General features: G+C 58.3%; 2 protein-coding genes across 9 annotated transcripts; both read left to right on the top strand.

The window, feature by feature from the left end:
- The first annotated feature begins 1,346 nt into the window (after positions 1–1,346).
- KRT18 (keratin 18) lies at positions 1,347–8,530 on the top strand. 2 transcript variants are annotated; one of them, XM_040654916.2, is made up of 7 exons: positions 1,347–1,814; positions 3,183–3,265; positions 4,111–4,267; positions 5,081–5,245; positions 5,880–6,005; positions 6,814–7,037; positions 8,360–8,530. In XM_040654916.2, the coding sequence occupies exons 1-7, from the start codon at positions 1,395–1,397 to the stop codon at positions 8,472–8,474; spliced, it is 1,290 nt and encodes a 429-aa protein (XP_040510850.1). In that variant the 5' UTR covers positions 1,347–1,394; the 3' UTR covers positions 8,475–8,530. The 2 variants fall into 2 exon arrangements, with proteins under 2 accessions (XP_040510850.1, XP_046760991.1); XM_046905035.1 differs by lacking the exon at positions 1,347–1,814 and adding an exon at positions 1,880–2,862.
- Positions 8,531–9,907: 1,377 nt separating this feature from the next.
- On the top strand, positions 9,908–22,201 carry EIF4B (eukaryotic translation initiation factor 4B). Of its 7 annotated transcripts, none has more exons than XM_025145604.3 (15): positions 9,908–9,944; positions 12,383–12,517; positions 13,573–13,781; positions 14,828–14,944; positions 15,409–15,463; positions 16,524–16,667; positions 16,752–16,862; positions 18,304–18,483; positions 19,508–19,742; positions 19,842–19,960; positions 20,044–20,236; positions 20,853–20,917; positions 21,038–21,104; positions 21,184–21,256; positions 21,812–22,201. In XM_025145604.3, the coding sequence occupies exons 1-15, from the start codon at positions 9,932–9,934 to the stop codon at positions 21,875–21,877; spliced, it is 1,782 nt and encodes a 593-aa protein (XP_025001372.1). In that variant the 5' UTR covers positions 9,908–9,931; the 3' UTR covers positions 21,878–22,201. The 7 variants fall into 7 exon arrangements, with proteins under 7 accessions (XP_025001372.1, XP_040510840.1, XP_025001368.1 ...); XM_040654906.2 differs by having other exon boundaries at positions 12,383–12,523; positions 20,856–20,917; XM_025145600.3 differs by having other exon boundaries at positions 12,383–12,523.
- The last annotated feature ends 1,280 nt before the right edge of the window (positions 22,202–23,481 follow it).

Raw genomic sequence — 23,481 nt, 5'->3', positions numbered from 1 at the left:
GGTCATGAGATGACAGCATGGGGGCTCGGGGTAACACAATGGGGTCTTGATATGGCACTATGGGGTTATGAGGTGAGCCCTTGGGGGCTTCAGCTCATGCAAAGGTCTGTGCTTGTGCAAAGCTTTATGTGCTTGTGCAAAGATCTGTGTTTGTGCAAGGGAGTGCACTCCTGCAAAGTCATGTGCTTGTGCAGTTTTGTGCTCACGCAAAGGCCTGTGCTTGTGCAAAAGGCAGTGCTCATAAGACATGCTTGTGCAAAGGTGCATGCCTGTGCAACACAACAATTCACACACAGAGGTCTCATTTGTGTAAGGGAAAGCGGTTTTGCTCGTGCAAAGTGTGCACTCCTGCAAAAAGTGGAAGGTGCACACAGCCATTTTTATAGCAGGGAGTGCTTTTGCAGCATGCAAAATGGAGACACGTATGGAGAAATGTGTGCTCATGCAAAGTGTGCCCTCGTGCAAGGCTGAAAACACGTTCCCATTTTTGCAGCGGGGAGATGCTTGTGAACACAACACGCTTGCATGGAGGCGGGTGTGTGTTCTGCACGCATGCAGAAGTGAGCACTCGTGCAAAGGCACGCAGTTGTGCAAAAGTGCTCGGCTCTCCCCCCCTCCTCCCCATGTCCCTGTGTGCTCAGCGATGGGGCGATAAGGGCGGAATGCGGCGCTGATGCTTCTCTGAGCCAGGAGATAAGGGAGGGGAGGGGGAAGGGGGAAGGGGGGAGGGGGTCCAGTGGGATCATGGGGGTAGAGGGTGGGGTCCCCAAGGAAACCCCAGAGTGCCCCTAAAGTGTCCCCAAAGTGTCCCCAGGGTGTTTCTGAAGTGTTCACAAAGTGTCCCCAAGGAGACCCCAAGGTGTCCCTAGGGTGTTCCTGGAGTGTCCCTAAGGTGTCCCCAAAGTATCCCCCAAATGTCCCCATGGAGCCCTCAGTATCTCCAAAGCATCCCCAAAGAGTCCCCAAAGTGTCCCCAGAGAGACCCCACAGTGTCCCCAAAGCATCCCCGAGGTGTTCCTGAGGTGTCCATAAAAGTACCCCCAAAGAGTCACCAAGGAGACCCATGGGGTCCCCCTAAATATGTGGGGCTGAGTCCTGGTGCCCCACAAAGCACAGTGCTGAGCCGTGTCCCTGTGGGGCTGTGTCCCCGTGGGGCAGTGGGGCCATGGGGCCGAGATCTGCCCGTGCACTCCCTGAGGCCCCCCCTGCGCTCCCCCCTCCCGTTGCCATTCCCAAAGGCACAGGATCCGGCCGCACCTTCCGGGGATCGGCGTAGGGCCAGCGGCTCTTTGGGGCCGCCCCCTGCCTGGCCCTCCCTATAAATCCCCGCCGCCATCCATCCAACTGTCCACTCGTCCGTCCGTCTCTGTCCATCCATCCATCCATCCGTCGCCATGAGCTTGTCCCGCAGCACCACTTTCTCCACCTCATCCCGCACCGGGAGCATCCGTCGCCTCGGGCCCCATAGCAGCGCTGCCAGCGTCTACGCCGGGGCCGGGGGGTCGGGGTCACGCATCTCCATCACCCGCACCGCCAGCACCTACGGGGGTGGCTACGGGGGTGGCTATGGGGGTGGCTATGGGGCAGGCTATGGGGGTGGTTTGCTGCTGTCGGGGTCCGGGGTGGTGCAGAATGAGAAGGAGACGATGCAGGACCTGAACGAGCGCTTGGCCACGTACCTGGAGAAGGTGCGCAGCTTGGAGAACAACAACCGGCGCCTGGAGGCACAGATCCGGGAGAGCCTGGCCAAGAGGGGGCCCAGCACACGTGACTGGGGGAACTACTGGGACACCATCCAGCAGCTGCGTGACAAGGTGAGGGGTGTGGCGTGGGATGGGGTTGGGGTAGGAATGGGAATGGGTTTGGATTGTGATGGGGATAGGAATGGGAATGGGGTTGGATTAGTGTGGGGAGGGGTTGGGGTAGAAATGGGAATAGGAATGGGAATGGAGTTGGGATTGGGGTTGAGATGGGGATGGGAATAGGGTGAGACGGGAATGGGATTGGGATTGTGTTAGGATGGAAATGGGGTGGGACTGGGTTGGGAGGGGCATGGGGTGGGATGGGAATGGGAATAAGAATGGGATTGTGTTAGGATAGGGATGGGATGGGATAGAAATGGGGTTGGGGATGGGATGGGGATGGGGATGGGGATGGGGTGGGATGGGATGGGAATGGGAATAGGAATGGGACTGGGATTGTGCTAGGATGGGGATGCGGTGGGATAGAAATGGAGTTGGGGTTGGGGTGGGGTTCGTGTAGGAATAGGAATGAAAATGGGAATGAGGTTGAGTTAGGATGGGGATGGAGATGGGAATGGGAATGGATGGGAAAGGGTTGGGGTGGGATGAGATGGGAATGGGTTAGGATGGAGATGGGGTGGGGTGGGATGAGATGGGGATGGGAAGGAGATGGGGTTGGGCTGGGTTGGGGCTGGGCTGGGAATGAGAATGGGTTGAGGTTGGGTTGAGGATGGGATGGGAATGGTGGAGATTGGGATGGCAGTGGAGTTGGGGTTAGGATGGGGATGAGGGTGGGATAAAGATGGGGTTGGTGTTGGGATGGGGTAGGGTTGGATGGGAGTTGGGATCGGGATGGGAATGGGAATGGGGTTAGGATGCAGTGGGATTGGGGATGGGGATGGTGTTGACTTGCGTTTGGTTGGGGTGGGGATGGGGTTGGGGTGGGGAGGGGGTAGGTTGGGGCGTTGGCACCACGCCCCCTGGGCCCCATCAGTGTGGCCCCACTTCCTGGCAATCCATCCCCAGGGCTCTGCCAGCAGTTGTTCTGGGGTTAAGCATTAACCCACATAGTGTCAGGAGGGGGTGGACTTTGCACCCGGAGCTGAGCCAGGGAGAAACGGTCCCGTGGGGCGGGGATGGTGTGGGGCACCCAGTGGGGGACACCATGTGGGGCCGTGACCAAGTCCATGGTGGCCAAGGGAGGGGGGTTACTTAATGCTCCTTTGTTAAGCAGACAAGACCCACAGCCAGCGTCACCCTATAGCATAGAGGGGTCACCCCTCCTTAAGTTGCATAGGGATGGCAATGGGAACAAGGATAGGGACAAGGACATGGACAGAGGCTCACTGCCAGCATCCTCCCCGGGCACACTGGGGGGGGGGAAGGAAGGGGAATCCGCTTTGGGGTCCTCACACCCTGTGACCCCAAACGGGCCCACAGATCTATGACAGCGCGGTGGAGAATGCCCGCACCGTGCTGCAGATCGACAACGCGCGGCTGGCGGCCGATGACTTCAGGGTGAAGTGAGTGAGGCAGGGACAGAGGGGGTGGGAGGTTGGGGTGGGGGCATGGATGGGGATAGGGTTGGGATTGGGATAGGGCAAGGAATGGGATGAGGACATAAATGGGAATTGGGATGGGATGGGAATGTGGAGAAGGATGTGGTGGGAATACGGTTGGGAATGGTAGGATGGGATGAGATGAGATGGGATGGGGTGGGATTGAGGTTGGGATTGGGATGAGAATGGGATGAGGATGGGATGGAGATGAGATGAGATGGAATGTGATGGGATGGGATATGGATGGAATGGGATGGGATGGGATGGGATGAAGACGGGGATGGGGATGGAAATGGGAAAGGAGGGGGATGGGATGGAGATGGGGATGGAATGGGATAGGGATGGGGTGCGATTTGTGGAATGGGGATGGGATTAGAATGAATGAGATGAGGGCAGAGAGAGGAATGGGAATGGGGATGGGAATAGGGCTGGGAATTGAGCTAGGATGTGGATGAGGACAAGAACAAAAACAGAGATGAGGACATGGATGGGGATAGGGATGCGTACAGGGACAGGGATGGGATAAGACAGAGATGGGAGAGGGATGGGGAAAGTAATGAGATGCTAGGATTGGGGACAGGGATAGGGATGGGAATGAGTTTGGAAATGGGGATGGGATGGGGGCGGAAACGGATGAGGATGGGGATGGGAATGGGGATGGGGTGGGGATGGAGATGGGGTGGGGATGGGGATAGGGATGGGGATGGGGTGTGATTCATGAAACAGGGATGGAGATGGGATGGGGATGGGGATGGGGTGTGATTCATGGAACAGGGATGGGGATGGGATGGGATAATGGTGCCACGCAGGTATGAGGCAGAGCTGGCCATCCGCACGTCGGTGGAGAGCGACATCTCGGGGCTGCGCAAGGTGCTGGATGACACCAACATGGCACGGCTGCAGCTGGAGGGGGAGATCGAGGCACTGCGTGAGGAGCTCATCTTCATGAAGAAGAACCACGAGGAGGTGGGGTGGGGCGGCATCAGGGACACATCGAGGACACATTGGGGACGTGTTGGGTACACATCAGGGACACATTGGGAACACATGGAGAGCATGTTGGGGACACATCATAAACACCTTGGGGACACACTGGGGACACATTTAGGACACGTTAGGGATACATTGGGAATGCATTGAGAAGATGTCAGGTGCACATTGGGAACGTGTTAGGGACACGTTAGAGACACATTGGGGACATGTGGGAGACATTGTGGGAACATGTTGAGAATGGATTGGGTACACATTGGGAACATGTTGGGGATACATTAGGGACACACTGGGTACACGCTGGGGACACATTAGGGACACATTCAAGACACACTGGGAACGTACTGGGGACATGTTGGGGACACATCATCAACACGTTGGGGACACGTTGGGTACACATCCAGAAAGTGTTGAGAACACGTTGGGTATACACTGAGGACACATTAGGGACACACTGGGGACACACTGGGGATATGCTGAGAACACACTGGGTACACATTGAGAACATGCTGGGGGCACATCAGGGATACACTGGGGACACATGCATTGGGGACCTACTGGGGACATGTCGGGAACACATTAGCGACGCGTTAGGGACACAGTGGGGACACCCTGGGAACATATTAGGTACACACTGGGGACATGTTCGGAATGCATTAGGTACACAATGGGGACGTGCTGGGGATACATTAGGGACACGATGGGGACACGCCTGGAACACATCACAGAAGCATTGGGGACACATCAGGGACACACGGGGACAAACCAGGACCTGCTGTCCCTTGGCAGGAGGTGAATGCACTGCAGGGCCAGGCGGCCTCCGCGGGGCTGACGGTGGAGGTGGACGCACCGCAGGCGCAGGACCTGGGCCAGGCACTGGCAGAGCTGAGGGCGCAGTACGACGCGTTGGCCAAGAAGAACGTGGAGGAGCTGGAGAAGCAGTGGGGGCAGCAGGTGGTCCTACAGTCCTAGGGGGGTTTTAGAGTCTTTCAAGGGGTCTTTGGGGTGTTCCTATAGTCTTCGGGGGGTACCTATAGTTCTTGGGGTGTTCCAGTGGTCTTTGGTCTTTGGGCTGTTCTTCAGTCACTGGGGCATTCCTATAGTCCTTGGGGTGTTCCAAGGGTCCTTGGGGTCTTTCAAGGTGGTCCTTGGGGTGTTCCTATAGTCCTTGAAGTGTCCCTATAGTCCTTGGGGTGTTCCAACGGCCCTTAGGGTGTTCTGGTGGTCTTTGGGGTGTTCCTATAGTTCTCAGGGTGTTCCACTGGTCTGTGGGGTCTTTCAAGGGGTCTTTGGGGGTGTTCCTATAATCATTGGGGTGGTCTGTGGGGTATCCTGGTGGCCCTCTGAGTGTGTCAGTTGCGCACAGGGCACATCCCTTGGGGACACCCCGTCCACAGGTGACACCATGTCCACAACAGGGACATCCCCCATTGGTGTCCTTATCCAACACTGAGGACATCCCCAGCCAACGGAGACCCCACAGAGGGAACATCTTCCAATGGGGTCTTCACCCAACACTGGGGTCCCTTCTTACGGGCTCCACTTTGCTGACTCCCCTGGACCTATTTGTGCCCACCACCACCCCCAGATCTCGGAGACCACACTGGAGGTGACACAGAGCACAAAGGAGGTGGACACAGCACGGAGCCGACTGCTGGAGCTGCGTCGCTCAGTGCAGAGTCTGGAGATCGACCTGGATGCTCTGCGCAGCCAGGTGACCCCAGAGCACGACCCCACAGCCCCCTGGCCCCATAGAGTGACCCCACAGCCCTCTCATCCTAAAGAGAGTGACCCCACTGCGTTTTGACACCGTAGAGTGACCCCACAGCTCTCTGACCCTATAGAAAGTGATCCCACAGCTCCCTCGCCCCATAAAGTGACCCCACAGCCCCCAACCCCATAGCGTGTGAGCCCACTGGGATCTCAACAGCCCCCCCCAACCCCATAGAGGGATCCTGTGAGCCTGACCCCATGAGCCCCCGACCCCATAGAGTGTTGCCCCATGGGAGTCCCACCAGCCCCCTGACCCCATAAAATACAACTCCATAGGATTCCCAAGAGCCCCCAGCCCCATAGTGCATTACCCCATGGGGGTCCCACCAGCTCCCCCAACCCCCATAGAGTACAACTCCATAGGGGCTCCACCAGCCTACTGACCCCATAGAGTGCAACACCATGGGGGTCCAGTGAGCCACCTGGCCCCATAAAATGTGGGCCATGGGACTCCCTGTCCTCATGATCCCCCAACCCCATAGCGGGTGTCCCCATGGGGGTTCTGTGAGGCATCCAGACCCATAAAAAGTGACTCCATGGGGCTTCCTGATCCCATGAGCCCCCAACCCCATAGCACATGACCCTGTGGGGGTCCCACAAGCCACTCAGCACCATAAAGAGTGACTACATGGAGGTCACTGATCCCAAAAGCCCCCAACCCCATAGAAGATGACCCCAGTGAGTGAGGGGATGGGGGGCGGGGGGGCTGGGTCTCCTACCCACACTGAGGTCTTGGGGTCACGCTGCAGAACGCAGGGCTGGAGGGCAGCCTGGCAGAGACAGAGGCACGATACGGGGCACAGCTGGAGCAGCTGCAGGGCCTGATTCTGCGCGGGGAGGAGGAGCTGGCACAGGCACGGGCAGAACTGCAGCGTCAGAACCGGGAGCACTGCGCGCTGCAGGATGCCAAGAGCAAGCTGGAGGCTGAGATTGCCACGTACCGCGCGCTGCTCGAGGGAGGAGAGGGGTTCAGGTGGGACACTGGGGGTGGCACCACAGGGGGACCACTGTGGGACTGTGGGGCGTCTGGGTGGGGTGAGAGCCGGTGTTGGGATGTGTAGGTCCTGACCTCTGTGGTCCTCGAGGGATAGTGAGGGGACAGTGAAGGGACAACGATGGCATCCATCAGTGTTAAGCCCCGGTGCTGAGAAGTCCATGTTCTGACCTCCATGACCCTCTAGGGGCACATAGGGGACAGTGATGGCACGCAGTGGGGTGAGCCCTGGTGTTGGGATGTCCATGTCCCATCCCCTGGAATGTTTGGGGACAGCAAGGGGACAGTTGGTGGCATTCAGTGGAGGGAGACCCAGCACTGGGGTGTGTAGGTCCTGACCTCTGTGGCCCTATAGGGACAGATACAGGAGACAGTGGTGGCATTCAGTGGGGTAAGACCAAGTGTTGGTATGTGCAGGTCCTGACCCCTGTGGCCCTATAGGGACAGTGAGGGGACAATGATGGCATCTGTCAGTGTTGAGCCCCAGTGCTGGGAAGTCCACATTCTGACCCCTGTAACCCTATAGGAACAGACAGGGAGAGTGATGGCACACAGTGGGGTGAGTCCCTATGTAGTCCTTTAGGGACAGAGAGGGGACAGTGGTGGCATTCAGTGGGGCGAGACCAAGTGTCGGGATGTCCATGTCCCATCCTCTGGGATGTCTGGGGACAGCAAGGGGACAGTGATGGCATTCAATGGGACAAGCCCCAGTTCTGGGATGTGCAGGTCCTGACCTCTGTGGCCTTACAGGGACAAAAAGGGGACAGCAGTGGCACCCCATAGGGATCCTATAGGGACAGCAAAGGGACAGCAGTGACACCCAGTGGGGATTCTATAGGGACAGCAAAGGGAGAGTGGTGACATCCACCAGAGATGAGCTGTGGGTGCACACACGTCCGTGTCCTATCTGGTGGGACATCTGGGGACAGCACAGGGACAGTGGTGACATCCAGTGGCCAGGTATCCCAGCCCCTCCAAGCCCCAATGTCCCCTCCAATTTCCTTGGGATAACAGTGGGGAAAGGTGGCATGGGGCTGAGTGACACGGGTGGGTGACACAGGTGGGTAACAAAGAGGTGGGTGACATAGGGGTTGGTGACAGGAGTGGGTGACATAAAGGTGAATGGCACAGGGGTGGGTGACATAGGGATGGGTGACATAGGGGTGGGTGACACAGGGGTGGGTAACATAGGGATGGGCGACACAGGGGTGGGTAACATAAAGGTGGGTGACATAGGGGTGGGTGACAAAGGGATGAGTGACATGGGGGTGTGTAACATGGGGATGTGCACTGCCCCACAGCCTGCAGGATGCTCTGGGGTCGGAGGGAACGGTCACCACCCAGCGCAGCACCCAGAGGATGGTGGATGGCAAAGTGGTGTCCGAGAGCAAAGAAGTCAAAGTGCGCAGCTACTGAGGGGGGACGGCGCAGTGCCACCCCCCGCCCCACAAATAAAGGAGCAAAGTGACAAAGATGGGGCTCGGTGCAGTGTGTGCGATGGGGAAACTGAGGCACGGGGGTTGGGGGAAGGAGGGATGGAGAGAGGGAGGGAGAGAAGGATGGAGGAACAGAGAGAGGTGGGGATGAATGGAGGGAGGGGTGGAGAGAGGAATGGATGGATGGAGAGATGGAGGGAGAGGGTGGAAGGGTGAGAGGGAGGGAGGGATAGGGGGAGAGAGGGAGGGAGATTGAGAGGAAAGAATGGAGGGGTGGAGAGAGGGAGGGAGTGATGGAAGGAGGGAGGGAGGAAAGGAGAAAAGGAAGGAGGGAGGGGTGAAGGGAGGGAGAAAGGATGGGAGAGGTGGGGAGAGAGGCAGGGATAGGGAAGAAGGGAGGAATGGAGAGAGGGATGAAGAGATGGAGGGAGGGAGGGAGGGAGAGGGGAGGGATGGAGAGATGGAGAGGGAAGGAAGGAGGAAGGGATGGAGGGAGAGTGGGAGGGCAGGAGGGAGGGAGGCAGAGAGAGGGAAGGAGAGAGAGGAAGGGAGGAAGAGAGGAAGGGATGGAAGAATGGAGGGAAAGAGGAATAGATAGGGAGAGAGGGAGGGAGGGAGAGAGGGAAGGAGAAAGAAGTGAGAAGAGAAGACGGGGGAAGGAGAGAGGGAGAGAAGGAAGGAGAAGGGGAGGGATAGATGGACAGATAGATGGAGGGAGAGGAGGGAGGAAGAAATGGAGGGACGGAGAGATGGAGGGAGAGGGGGAAAGAGGGAAGGAGGGAAGGAGGGACGGATGGATGGATGGATAGAGGGAGGGAGAGAGGAAAGGAGAGAGAATGAGAGGGGTGGGCATGACCATTCCAGCAATGCATGGGGATGTGATTGCACATTGCACAGGGAGGAGTGATTGTGCATTGCACAAGTTCCAAAAGTGCATGGGGAGCACCACGTGTTGCACAAGAAGCGGAGGTGCACAGAGGGGGCATCACTGTGCATTGCACAACGACTGCTGGTGTACGGAGGAGCATGATGATGCATTGAGCAAATGCTGTGATCCATCGAACACCGGGCAATGCTGGTGCAACGTACAAGAAGCAGTGGTGCACCATGCGTTGCACAAGGGGCCACGTTGCACAAGGGAGCGGCTGTGTGTTGTACATGGTCTAGTGGTGCACAGGGGGGGCGTCACGGTGCATTGCACGAGAACCTACATTGCACGGGGGAGTGATTGCATTGCACGTGGACTGGGACACGCACACACACACGCACCGCTACACCACCCCACGTGTCCGCCGCACACGCAGCACTGCGCACTCCCCCCCACCCCCTTCCCAGCTCGGGTTTCCCGCGCCCCGCCCCGCCGGAAGTGGGCGTGGCTCCGGCGATCACGTGACGGCTCCATCCGGGCCTTTCGCCCTCTCTCTGCCTCTTGCCAAGATGGCGGCCTCAGGTGAGCGCCGCGCGGCGGCTCCGGCTCCACATCGCCCCGCGGCCGCCCCACAGCCACCCCCGAGCGGCCCTTCCCCACTCCGCGGCCCCACCGCTGCCTCGCGACGGGGTCGGGCGAGGGGTTGGCGGCGTTGCGGGGGCGGCGCCGCGGCTCTGCGGGGCCTTCAGGGCCGGGAGCGGCCTTCGGGCCCTTCCCCCCCCCCCCACCCCACACACATACACACAGCGCCCATTGGGGGGGGGGGGAGGGGACGGCCGGGCGCGGAACTGCGCAGGCGCGGAGCCGGGGGGGGGGGTCCACGTGGGGCGCGGTGCGGGGCCGGGAGCGGCGGTGCGGGGCTGCGTGCGGGGAACGGGGACACCCGGAGCGCTTCCGGGCACTGCGCAGCGCGGGGTGACGTGTGTGCCGTGCGGCGACAGCGCCCTCGCGGTCCTCCCAGCCCGGCCGGCGTCCGTGCACTGCTGCGGATCGTGCAGTGCAGCATCATCGCATCTGTGTGCGTTGCTGAGCTCTGTGCAGTGCGTGGTGGCAGCGCTGCGGTGCTGGCCGTGTGCAATGCGCAGTGACATCTGGGGCCTGCTGAGCCCATGCAGTGCAGCAGCACCACCCGATGCAGTGCTGGGCCCTGTGCAGTGCGTGGTGCAGTGCTGTGGTGCTGGCCATGTGTAATATGCAGTGACATCTTGACGCTGCTGGTGTCATGCAGTGCACCATCATCGTGTTTGTGCAGTGCTGGGCCATGTGCAGTACATAGTGGCAGTGCTGTGGTGCTGGCCCTGTGCAATGCGCAGTGACACCTGTGCAACGCTGGCCCCATGCAGTGCTTCAGCACCACCCCAAGCACTGCTAGGAATTGTGCAATGCACCACCATCAGCGTTTGTGTAGTGCTGGGCCCTGTGCAGTGTGTGGTGCGGTGCTGTGGTGCTGGTCTTGTGCAATGTGCAGTGACATCTGGGCACTCCTGGCATAATGCAGTGCACCATCATCACATTTGTGCAGGGCTGGGCTCTGTGTAGTGCGTGGTGGCAATGCTGTGGTGCTGGTTGTGTGCAATGCATAGTGACATCTGGGCACTGCTGACATCGTGCAGTGCACCTTCATCATATCTGTGCACTACTGGGCCCTGTGCAGTACTTGCTGGCAGTGCTGTGGTGCTGGCCTTAGGCACTGTGCAGTGACATCTGGGCACTCCTGGCATAATGCAGTGCATCTTCATCGCATCTGGGCTCTGTGCAGTGCGTGGTGCAGCACTGTGGTGCTTGCCTTATGTAATGCACAGTGACATCTGGGCACTGCAGGCACGATGCAGTGCACCAACACCACCCCATGCACTGCTGGGACTCATGCAGTGCACCATCATTGCATTTGTGTGCTGCTGGGCTCTGTGCAGTGCTTGGTAGCAGTGCTGTGGTGCTGGCCCTGTGCAGTGCATGGTGGCAGCAGTGCAGTGCTGGCCCTGTGCACTGTGCAGTCACATCACTGTGCTGGTTTTGGTGACCCCCATACTTATTTTGGGGAGCTCTGTGAGATTTTGGGGAGCTCTGCATGCTTTTGGATGTCTCCATGTGCTTTTGCTGGCCCCCATGTTGGTTTTGGGGAGCTCTGTATCAGTTTGGTGATCCCTGTGCTGGTGTTGAGGACCTCTTCATGTTTTTGGGGAGCTCAGTGAGATTTTGGGGTGCTTAACCTGTTTTTGGGTATCTTCATGTGCTTTTGGCAACCTCTGTGCCAATTTTGGTGACCTCCCTGTGCCAGTTTTGGCAGCTCCTGTGCCAATTTTGGGGAGCCCTGTGCCAGGTTTGATGAATCCTGTGCCAGTTTTGGTCACCCTGAGCTGATTTGGGGGAACTCTGTGTAATTTTGGTTGCCCCTGTGCTGATTTTGAGGAGCTCTATGCCAGTTTTGGTGACCCCTCAGCTGATTTTGGTGACTGCTGTGCCAGTTTTGAGGAGCTCTGTGTGATTTTGGTGGCCCCTGTGCCAATTTTGGTGGCCCCTGTGCTGATTTTGAAGAGCTCTGTGTGACTCTGAGGACCCCTGTGCCAATTTTGGTGACCCATGTGCCAGTTCTGGCAGTACCTAAGCTGATTTTGAGGAGCTCGGCCAAGTTTGGCAACCCAACTGTGCCAGTTTTGATGATCCTGTGCCCATTTTGGTGAACCCTGTGCCAATTTTAGTGACCCCTATGCCAGTTTTGGTGACCCCCATGCCAATCCTGATGAGCTCTAAGCCAGATTTGGTGATGCCCATGCTGGTTTGGCAGAGCTCCTCACTGATTCAAGGCAGCTGTCTGTGAATGCAGGGAACTCCACGTGCTCCCCTTGACCCCCACCCCTCCTCCCCACATCCCGTTGCTACCAGCGGGAGGGGGGTCGTGGGGTGCAGACAGAGCCCTGGTGCCGATCTCGCCACCCCCCCCCCCCCCCGCCCCGCAGCAGCCAAGAAGAAGAACAAGAAGGGGAAGACCCTGACCCTGACCGACTTCCTGGCGGAGGATGGCGGCAGCGGTGCACCCACCTACATCCCCAAGCCGGTCAGCTGGGCCGATGAGACCGATGACCTGGACGGCGACGGTAGGGGTGAGAGCGAGCCTAGGGTGACTGCCATCTGTTTTGGGGGGCTACTGTCCATGTTGAGGGGCCGCAGTCTGCATGGCCTGGCCACCATCTCCGTGGGGTGGCCACTGTCAGCATGGGTTGGCCACCGTGTATAACATGGCCACCTGCAGCACATGGCCACCATCTAGGTGATGTGGCCACCACCTCCCTGCTCTGGCCAACCCTGCAGCCCATGGCCACCACCTCCACACTGTGGCCACCCCCTGCAGCATGTAGTCACCACCTCCATGCTGTGGCCATCACCCCTGTGCTGTGAGCACCCCCTGCAGCCCATGGCCACCACCTCCATGCTGTGGCCATCCCCTGCAGCTCTTGGCCACCACCTACATAATGGTGATCATCACCTACATGATGAGACCACCACCTCCACGCTGTGGCCACCCCCTGCGGCTCTTGGCCACCTCCTGCAGCACATGACCACCACTTCCATGTGATGGCCACCCCCTTTAGCCCATGGCTACCACCTCTGTGCTTTGGCCACCACTCCCATGCTGTGAGCACCCCCTGCAGCCCATGGCCACCACTTCCACACTGTGGCCGCTCTCTTCTGCTCTTGGCCACCATTTACAGGATGTGACCATCACCTACACAATGTGGCCACCACCTCCATGCAGTGGCCACCCCCTGCAGCCCATGACCACCACCTCCATGCTGTGGCCATCCCCTACAGCCCATGACCACCACCCGCAGCATGTAGGCACCACCTCCATGCTGTGACCACTACCTCCATGCTGTGAGCACCCTCTGCAGCCCGTGGCCACCACCTCTGTGCTGTGGCCACCCCCTGCACCTCTTTACCACCATTTCCACACTGTGGCCCCTCCCTGCGGCTTTTGGCCGTCACCTACACAATGTGGCCACCACCTCCATGCAGTGGCCACCCCATGCAGCCCATGGCCACCCCCTGCAGCACATGACCTCCACTCCACATGGTGGCCACCTCCTTTAGCCCATGGCCACCACCTCCACACCATGGCCACCTCCTCCAGCCCACCCATTCTCTCCCGCAGTCTCCACCGCGTGGCACAGCAATGATGATGATGTGTACCGGGCACCGCTGATCGACCGCTCGCTGCTGCCCACCGCCCCCCGCGCCGCACGCGAGCCCAACATCGACCGCAGCCGCCTGCCCAAGTGCCCGCCCTACACGGCCTTCCTGGGCAACCTGCCCTACGACGTCACCGAGGACTCCATCAAGGATTTCTTTCGGGGTCTCAATGTGAGTCGCATGGGGGGTACGGTGCAGGGATCTCAGGGTGGCTCTGGTGGGGTTCTGTGGTACTCTGGGAGTGGGAGAGGTCGTGTTGCGTGCCATGGAAAAGGGTGTTATGGTGCTTGGAAGTGTCCGCAGTGCCAAAATGGGGTGAGGGTCCTTGAAGATCATAGAATCGTGGGATGGTTGGGTTGGAAGAGTCTTTGAAGGTGCTAGAATGATAGAAGGGTCCTTTGAGATCATAAAACGAATGGATGGTTGGGTTGGAAGGATCCTTCAAAATCCTAGAATGATAGAAGGGTCCTTCAAGATCATAAACCGTGGGATGGGTTGGGCTTGAGGTATTCTTGAAGATTATAGAACCGTGAGATAGTTGGGTTGCGAGGGTCCTTCAAGATGATAAAACCATGGGATGGTGGGGTTAGAAGCATTCTTGAAGGTCATAGAACCATGGAATGGTTGGATTGGAGGGGTCCTGGAAGATCATAGTGCCATGGGATGTGTTGAGTTGGAAGGGTCTTTGAAGATCATGGAATCATAGGATGGTTGGGTTGGAAGGGACCTTCAAGATCGTAGAGCCATTGAACCATTGAATGGGTTGGGTTGGAAGAGTCCTTGAAGATCACAGAACTGTAGAATGGATTGAGTGGGAAAGGTCCTTAAAGGTCATAGAACCACAGAATGGTTGCATTGGAAGGGTCCTTCAATATTAGAGAATCAAAGAATGGTTGGGTTGGAAGGGTCCTGAAAGATCATAGGATGGTTGGAGTGGAAGGATCCTTTTAGATCACAGAACCATAGAATGGTTGGAATGGAAGCATCCTGAAAGATTATCAAACTGTAGGATGGTTGAGTTGGAAGGGTCCTTACAGATCACAGGACCATCTGATGGCTTTGAGTTCTACCAAATGGATAAAATGAGGCCAACAGGTGACCCCCAGGGATAGCAGCGAGCTGTGTGCTCACAGACAACCCCCTGGTTTTGCTTCTGACCACAGGACAGTGCCCCTAACGCATTCTTTCCTCCTCCACCTCTTCTTTCTTCCCCACAGATCAGTGCCGTGCGCTTGCCACGGGAGCCCACCAACCCCGAGAGGTTGAAAGGTTTTGGCTATGCTGAGTTCGAAGACATCGACTCCTTGTTCCAGGCGCTGAGCCTCAATGAGGAGGTGAGCTCAGGACCCCAAGTGTCAGCAGCAGGGCAGGCTCTGCACAGCCTAGGAGGCGTTGAAGTGGCGCCACCAAGCATGGACCTCTCCAGAGCTGGCAGAACTGCAGGGAAAGGGCTGAAACGGGGCAGAACTTTGACTTCAGGGTCCCCAGGAGAGCAGAACTTTGACTTCAGGGTCCCCAGGAGAGCAGAACTTTGACTTCAGGGTCCCCAGGAGAGCAGAACTTTGACTTCAGGGTCCCCAGGAGAGCAGAACTTTGCCTTTAGGGCCCCAAGGAGAGTAGACCTTTGGCTTTTGGTTCTCCAGGAGAGCCCCCGTAGTGCACAAGCTGCCTGCTCTGTGCTCAAGCATCACCCCAGCATTGGTTCTCACTGATCCCTCAGGGTTGGGGCCAATATTTGAAGGTTGGGGCTGATTCCTTAGGACTGATTCCTCACTTTTTTTTTTTTTTTTTCCTCCAGTCTCTAGGAAACAGAAGGATACGAGTGGATGTTGCTGACCAAGCTCAGGATAAAGGTGAGCTCCTAGGGCTCAGCCAGGTTTGCATGCAGCCCGGCTGCGCTCCACTGAACCTCCACAGCCTGTGTGGATCAGAAACTGGATTTGGGGTCTTTTGGGCTGAAAGCTGGCTTGGAGGCTGGCTCTGAGCAGAGCAGGGACTCAGCAGCGGGGGACACCCACCAAACAGTGTCCCCACATCCGTGTGCCATCGTGTGACAAGGACAGCACTGTGTGGTTCAGGAGTGTCAGTGCTCCCTGCCACATGCAGGTCGCCACACCGCGCTCTGTCCCCAGCCTCAATCTCACACTTTCCCACTTCCCCTCCCCTTCCCTTCCCCTTTTCCTATTCCTTTTTCCCTTCTCTTTTCCCATTCCCATTCCTCTTCTCCCTCCCCCTTTTCCCCTTCCCCTTTTTGCATCCCCTTCCCATTGCTTTTTCCCTTTCCCCTCCCTCTTCCCTTCCCCATTCTTCTCCCCCCTTTTGCCTTTCTCTTTCCCTCCCCTTCCCCCTTTTCCCTTCCTCTTTCCCTTCCCCTTTTCCCTTCCTTTTCCCTTATATTCCTCCGTTCACCTTTCTCTTTCCCTTCCCCTTCCCTCTTTCCTTCCCTTCCCCATTCCTTTCACCTCTTTCCTGTTCCCCCATCCTCTTCAATTTCCCCATCCCCTTTCCCTTCTCTCCCCCTTTCCTTCCCCTTTCCTTTTCTCTTTCTCTTTCACCTTTCCTTTTTCTCTTTCCCTTTCCCTTTTTCCCTTTCCTTCCCCTTTCCCCCTCCCCTTTTCTTTTCCTCTTTTCCCTCTCCTTCCCCTTCCCCTTTCCTTTCCTCTCTCTTTCCTGTTCCCCATCCTCATTCCCTATTCTCTTCCCCTTTCCTTTTCTTTCCCTCTTTTCCATTTCACCTTCTCCTTTCCCCCTTTTCCCTTTCCTCTTTTCCTTTCCCCTTTCTCTTCCCCTTTTCCCTTCCACCTTTCCCTTTCCTTCTTCTCCTTTTCTCTTCCCCTCCTTTTCTCCTTCCCCTTTTCCCCATTCCCTTTCCCCTTTCTCTTTCCCCTTCCCCTTCCCCATCCCATCCCTCAGACCGGGACGATCGCTGCTTCGGACGGGACCGTGACCGTTTCCGGGACTCGGAGAGGTTTGAGAGCGACTGGCGCGCACGTCCCGCCGCCTCCGACAGCTTCGATGATTTCCCACCGCGCCGCGGGGACGACGCCTTCGGGGACAGTGAGTCAGGGTCAACACGGGGACAGAGACCCGTTGACATAGGGTGGTGTGAGCCCTGACCCCACTGCCGGCCCCGTCCCGCAGGGTATCGGGATCGCTACGACGATCGGTACCGCGATGGCCCGCGGCGTGACATGGACCGTGGTTTCGGCGGCAGAGATCGCTATGATGACCGCAGCAGAGACTACGACCGGGGTGAGGCAGTGCTGCCACGTGGGGGTGGGAGTGGGGGCACGGGGGAATCCCAACAGCAGGGGGAATCCCGGTGTCTGAGAGTGAATCCCAGTAATGCAGAAGGAATCCCAATAGCTGAGGACAAATCCCGATATCTGAGGGTGAATCCCAATGGCTGAGGGTGAATCCCAACATTTGAGAATGAATCCCAATACCTGAGGTTGAATTCCAATAGCTGAAGTTTAATCCCGGTATCTGAGGGTGAATCCCAACATCTGAGAATGAATCCAAATACCTAAGTGTGAATCCCAGGATCTGAGAGTTAATCATATAATATTTGAGGCCGAATCCCAACACCTGAGAGTTAATCCCAACACCTGAGAGTGAGTCCCAAGAGCTGAGGGTGAATCCCAGTATCTGAAGTTTAATCCCAATATCTGAGAGCTAATCCCAATACCTGGGGATGAATCCCAACATTTGAGGGTAAGTCCCAACACCTGAGATTGAATCCCAGTATCTGAGGATTAACCCCAATGTCTGAGGGTGAATCCCAATATGTGAGAGTTAATCCCAGTGTCTAAGTGTGAATCCCAATAGCTGAGGATTAATCCCAGTAGCTGAGAGTTAATCCCAATATCTGAGGGTGAATCCCAATATTTGGGAGTTAATCCTAATACCTGACGTTGAATCCCAACATCTGAAGTATAATCCCAATAGTTGAGGCTGAATCCTAATAGTTGAGGATGTGTTCTCATATCTGAGGGTGAATCCCAGTATCTGAGGCTGAATCCCAATATCTGGGAGTTGATCCTAATACCTGATGGTGAACCCCAATAGTTGAGGATTAATCCCAATATCTGAAATTTTATCCCAGTATCTGAGGGTGAATCCCAACATCTGATGGAGGATCCCAATAGCTGAGGACAAGTCCCTTTATCTGAGGCTGAATCCCAGTATCTGAGGGCAAACCCAATGGTTGAGGATGAATCCCTTCACCTGTGGGTAAATCCCAATAGCTGAGGGTGAATATTTGAGGTTGAATCCCAACACTTGAGGTTGAATCCCAACACCTGAGGTTGAATCCCAATAGCTGAGTGTGAATCTGGAAGTTAATCCTAGTACCTGCTGGTGAACCCCAATAGTTGAGGATTAATCCCAATAGCTAAGGACAAGTCCCTGTATCTGAGGCTGAACCCCAGTGGCTGAGGCTGAACCCCAATATTTGAGAGAGAATCCCAATATTTGAGGCTGAATCCCATTACCTGCAGCTGAATCCCAATAGCTGAGGCTGAATCCCAATAGCTGAGGCTGAATCCCAGTATTTGAGGCTGAATCCCAATAGCCGAGACTGAATGCCATTCATTACCTGCGGGTGAATCCCTATAGCTGAGGGTGACTCCCAGCAGCTGTGGGTGAGTCCCCGCACTGCGGGCGCAGGGGGGCTGAGCTCTGCACCCCCCAGGCTACAACTCGCGCATCGGCAGCGGCCGGAGGGCCTTCGGCAGTGGCTACCGCCGCGACGACGACTTCCGGGGTGGCAGCGACCGCTACGAGGAGCGCTACGAGCGGCGCGACGACCGCATGGAGCGCTGGGGAGGGCGAGATGACTACGGGAGGGATGACTTCCGGCGTGAAGAGAGGGGTAATGGGAAGGGGGGGGGGTGGAGGGGTGGGGTTTGGGGTGGGGAGTGGACGGGGGTGCAGGATGTGGGGTGTGGGGTGTGGGATGTTGGGGTGTAGGGGGATTTAGGGTATATAGGGTTAGGATGGGGGGTAGAGGGGATACAGGATGTGGGGTATGGGATAGGGGGTGTAGGGGGATTTAGGGTATGGGGTGGGATGTGGGGTATGGGATGGGGGGTGGAGGGGGATTTAGGGGATGGGGTTGGGATGGGAGGTGGAGGGGGATGCGGGATGTGGGGTATGGGGTGGGATGTGGGGTATGGAATGGAGGCTGTAGGGGGATTTAGGGGATGGGGTGGGATGTGGGGTATGGGATGTTGGGGTGTAGGGGGATTTAGGGTATGTAGGGTTAGGATGGGGGGTGGAGGGGATACAGGATGTGGGGTATGGGATAGGGGGTGTAGAGGGATTTAGGGTATGGGGTGGGATGTGGGGTATGGGATGTTGGGGTGTAGGGGGATTTAGGGTATAGGGTTAGGATGGGGGGTGGAGGGGATACAGGATGTGGGGTATGGGATAGGGGGTGTAGGGGGATTTAGGGTATGGGATGGGGGGCGTAGGGGGATTTATGGTATGGGGTGGGATGTGGGGTATGGGAAGGGGGTATAGGGGGATTTAGGGGATGGGGTTAGGATGGGAGGTATAGGGGGATGCGGGATGTGGGGTATGGGGTGGGGTATGGGATATGGAATGGAGGCTGTAGGGGGATTTAGGGGATGGGGTGAGATGTGGGGTATGGGATGGGGGGTTTAGGGGATGCAGGGTGTGGGGTGGGGTGTGGGTATGGAATGGAATGGAGGGTGTAGAGGGATTTAGGGTATGGGGTGGGATGGGGGGCATAGGGGAATGCAGGATGTGGGATTCAGGATATGTGGGGTGCAGGAAGCAGGTGGCAGGCACAGGATGGGGCACGTGGGTGGGATGCATTGTGTACGGGATGTGGGGATGCGGGACACCCCCCAGCCCCACATGCCACCCCCCAGGCCCCACGCAGCGCCCTAAGCTGAACCTGAAGCCGCGCAGCGCTCCGAAGGAGGAGGAGAGCACAGCAGCCCCCGCGCCGCAGTCCAGCCGCGCCGCCTCCATCTTCGGGGGGGCCAAACCCGTGGACACGGCCGCCCGCGAGCGCGAGGTGGAGGAGAGGCTGCAGAAGGAACAGGAGAAGTTGCAGCGGCAACTGGAGGACGACAAGAGGCTGGAGCGGCGGCCACGGGAGCGGTGGGGGGATGAGGCATTGGGGACGTGGGGGGGGGGGGGGGGCACAGCTCTGAAGGGTGTCACGCTGAGCCGCGTCCCCCCACCTGCCCCCCTCTCCAGGTACCCCAGCAGCCGCAGTGAGGACAACCCCGAGCGGTCGCGGACGGGCAGTGAGTCTTCGCAGAGCGGAGCCGCCGGACCCCCCGGCACCACCGCTGGCACCGGCCCCACCGGCAGGAGTAGGTGTCGGGTGGGGGTCTGGGGATGGGGGGCAGAAGGGGGGTTCATCCTCAGCCCTGCCCACCGCCACGTGCCTCTGCAGCCACGCGGAGGAGGGAGAGTGAGAAGTCAGTGGAGGGCGATGCGTGTGGCCGTGAGGAGGAGGGCCGTGAGGAGAAGCAGCCGCTGAAGGTGATGCCCGCGCCGCCCCCCAAGGAGAACGCGTGGGCCAAGCGCAGCAGCAGCACCGCCGGGCGCTCCCCGGGCTCTGACTCTGAGCAGCACTCACCCAGCAGGTGAGCGGTATGGGGGGGGCTTGCTATAGGGCTGGGAGGCCGGAGTGTTCTGCTGGGATCTCAGCACGAGGCTGGGAGCCCAAGTGGTTTCCTGAGAGCTTGGCATGGGGCTGGGAGCTCCGGGTGTTCCTCCTGCAGGGGTTGGGGGGGCAGAAAACCAAATCTTCCCCTGCAAGGTTGGTGTGGGGCTGGACCTCCCCACATCAGTCCCCTATAAGATGTGTGTGAGGTCAGAACCTTCAGAATGGTTCTCCTGTGAGGTTGGTGTGCGGTTGAACCCCTGCAAATCGTTCCCCTAATGGTTGCTGTGGGGCTGAATCCCAAAACCATTCTTCTATAAGGCTGATGCAGATGCTGATCACCCCCCACATTCTGATCCATGGTTGACCCCCATATCTGACCCCAATGATGGATCCCCATATCTGACCCCCATTATTTTATCCCAGTGGCCAACTTTGATGGCTCACCCCAGTGACCAACCCCAATAGCGAAACCAATGGTGGACCCCCATATCTGACCCCAGTGGCCAACCCCAATGCCTGACCCCACACCTGTCTCCCTCTCTGATCCCCGTCTGGCCCCATTCTGACCCCACTGTGACCCTCTGTCCCCCCAGCAGCCAGATGGCTTCCCGCCCGCCTGCAGAGAACGGGGCTGCCCCGAGGAGCACCCACCGGAGAGGTGAGGGGGGCAGGCAGTGGGGCGGGGGGCAGAACTGTCCCCTTGGTGGCACTGGGGATGCATTGGCTTTGGGTTGGGGAGGCACAGCGTCCTCAGCACATGGCCATGTCCCCTCCCCAGGGGATGAGAACAAGCCAGATGGGGGCCGGGATGGCCCAAAGGCGCGCAGTGGGAGCTCAGCGGAGAGGTGAGTGCTGCTCATTAGGGTTAATGAGGGGACACCACCCTGCGTCACCCCGCTCAGTGCCCTACCCCTCCCTCCCCAGGAAAGACAGCCGCAAGGAGCACGAGGCGAGAGCTGCGCCTGAGCCAAAGAGACTGGAGGACAGCCCAGCCCCCGTGAGTGGCATGGGGGAACCTGACGGGACCTGGGGGTGACCCCAGTGGGATTGGATGGGACCTGGGTCTGATGCTAGTGGGACCTGACAGGACCTGTGACCCCAGTGGGACCTGACAGGACCTGTCAGTGACCCCAGTAGGCCCTGTCAGGACCTGTCAGTGACCCCAGTGGGACCTGACAGGACCTGGGTGTGACCCCAGTGGAACCTGATGGGACGTGGGTGTGACCCCAGTGGAACCTGATGGGACCTGGGTGTGACCTCAGTGGGATTGGGTGGGACCCCAGTGGGACCTGATGGGACCTGGGGGTGACCCCAGTGGGATTGGATGGGGCTGGGGGCAGTGCCACACTCAGGCTGAGCTGTGGGGCACAGCCCTGGGCTTTGGAGTTGGGAGGTTTGGGGGCTTTATGGGGTTTTCTGTGGATTTGGGGCTTTGGAGACCTATAGGGCTTTGTGATTCAGGGCTTTTTGCAGGATGGGGACTATCGGGGGATGGGTTTGCCTGGTTGTGGGGCAGGGCGTGGCCCTACAGCACTGGCATTGCACCCCACAGTTCAGCCACGCCAGCAAGTATGCAGCGCTGTCAGTGGACGGCGAGGAGGAGGAGTGCGGCGAGTGATGGCCGACCCCAACCCCAGCGCCAAAATGGAACGGAAAACCCAGCGCCGCCCCGCCGAAATCAAGCCAAGAATCATCGAAAGGAGGGGGAAAAAAGGAGGAAAACCCAATATGGCCGGGCCCTGCCGCTCTGCCCTGCTTCGTTTGGGGGCTTTTTGGGGGGTGGGGGTCTTTGGGGGGGGGGTCTGGCCCCACATCTGCCCCCATCTCCCTCCCTGCCCCGTTGCTGTTGGGGTGGGAGTGCTGTGGGGTGTGGGGCTGCGCGGCGCCGGGCGCTGTTGGGTTTTCTGTTGGTTTCCTCCAATAAAGGTGATCGGAACGGCCACACCAGCGCTGTGCGGTGGGGGCACCTACGGGGTCTTCTCAGCCACCTCCCCACCTCATCCCAACCCATCGATTCTTATCCAGACCCCAAAACCATCCCATCCTCATCCCAGTTCCATCCCCATCTGTATCAATCCCAATGCCATCCCATCCCTGTCATATTCCCATTCCCATCCCAAATCCCATCCCCACCCTAATCCCATCCCTATCCCATCCCATCCCTGTCACGTTCCTGTTCCCTACCCCAGTCCCATTCCTGTCCCAATCCCCACCCTCATCCTATCCGACCCCAATCCCATCTCCATCCCAAGCCCACTCCCATCTCCCCCCCTCCCCCCAACATCATCCTAACCCCATCCACACCCCAAACACAGCACGTGGGGACACCCGGAAATGGGGAAACCCCAAAAAAGGGGAAATTCTAAGAAGTGAGGTGCCTCCTAACTGGGGACACCCCAAAAGTGGGGGCACCTCCCGTTGGGGGAGGTGACTTTTGGGCACCCCAGAATACTCCCATGGAGCCCAGTGCCCCCGAGGGTTCTGTACGTGCCACGGAAAGCTTCGCAGCGTACCCCAAAGGTCCCCGTGTCACCTTTATGCCAGGACCCCCACCGCCCCTCTGCGCCCCCCCACGCGTTCCCCACCGCCTTCTTGATGTGCTCGCTTGAGGCTGTGCGCATGCGTAATATCTCCTGGCGGACCGAAGACCATAGAGATTGGCGGAACTTTGGCGCAGAGCGGTTAAGGTTGTTTGCGCATGTGGACTACCGCCTGGAGGACCAAAGGAGCATAGAGATTGGAGGTCTGGGAGCGCAGAGCGGTTAAAGAGCAGAGACTCCATTTCCGCTTTTCCCCGCACATGCGCAGTACAATCGCAAGCCCCGTTACCATAGAGATGAGGGAATTGACGGCGCAGAGAGGAGGGTCGCGACTTCCGTGTGTCCCAACGCTTGCTTGTTAGCGCCTGGATGACCAAATACCATAGAGACTCGGAGCGGGAGAGCAGAGCGACGCGCTGAGCAGCTCCAGGAGCGCTCTGCGGGGCAGCGCTGACCCCGGGGAGGTCCGGAGCAACCCTGATCCCCTCCGCCCCATAAAACCACCACCACCGCCGCCTCTAAAAGCACCCTCGGCCCTAAAACCGCCACCGCCGCCTCCCGGAGCTCAGCCGTTCCCCGAGCGCCTCTCCTGCAGTTCCGCGCTTTGGCCACACGGTGGCAGCAGAGACCGAGGAAACGGCCGAGCGGTTCCGAAGGCTGCGTGGGGTTTTTCCATTTGATT

The sequence above is a fragment of the Gallus gallus genome, chromosome 34, assembly GCF_016699485.2.
Source record: "Gallus gallus isolate bGalGal1 chromosome 34, bGalGal1.mat.broiler.GRCg7b, whole genome shotgun sequence".
Lineage (NCBI taxonomy): Eukaryota > Metazoa > Chordata > Aves > Galliformes > Phasianidae > Gallus > Gallus gallus.
This window is presented reverse-complemented; position numbering and strand designations above follow the sequence as displayed.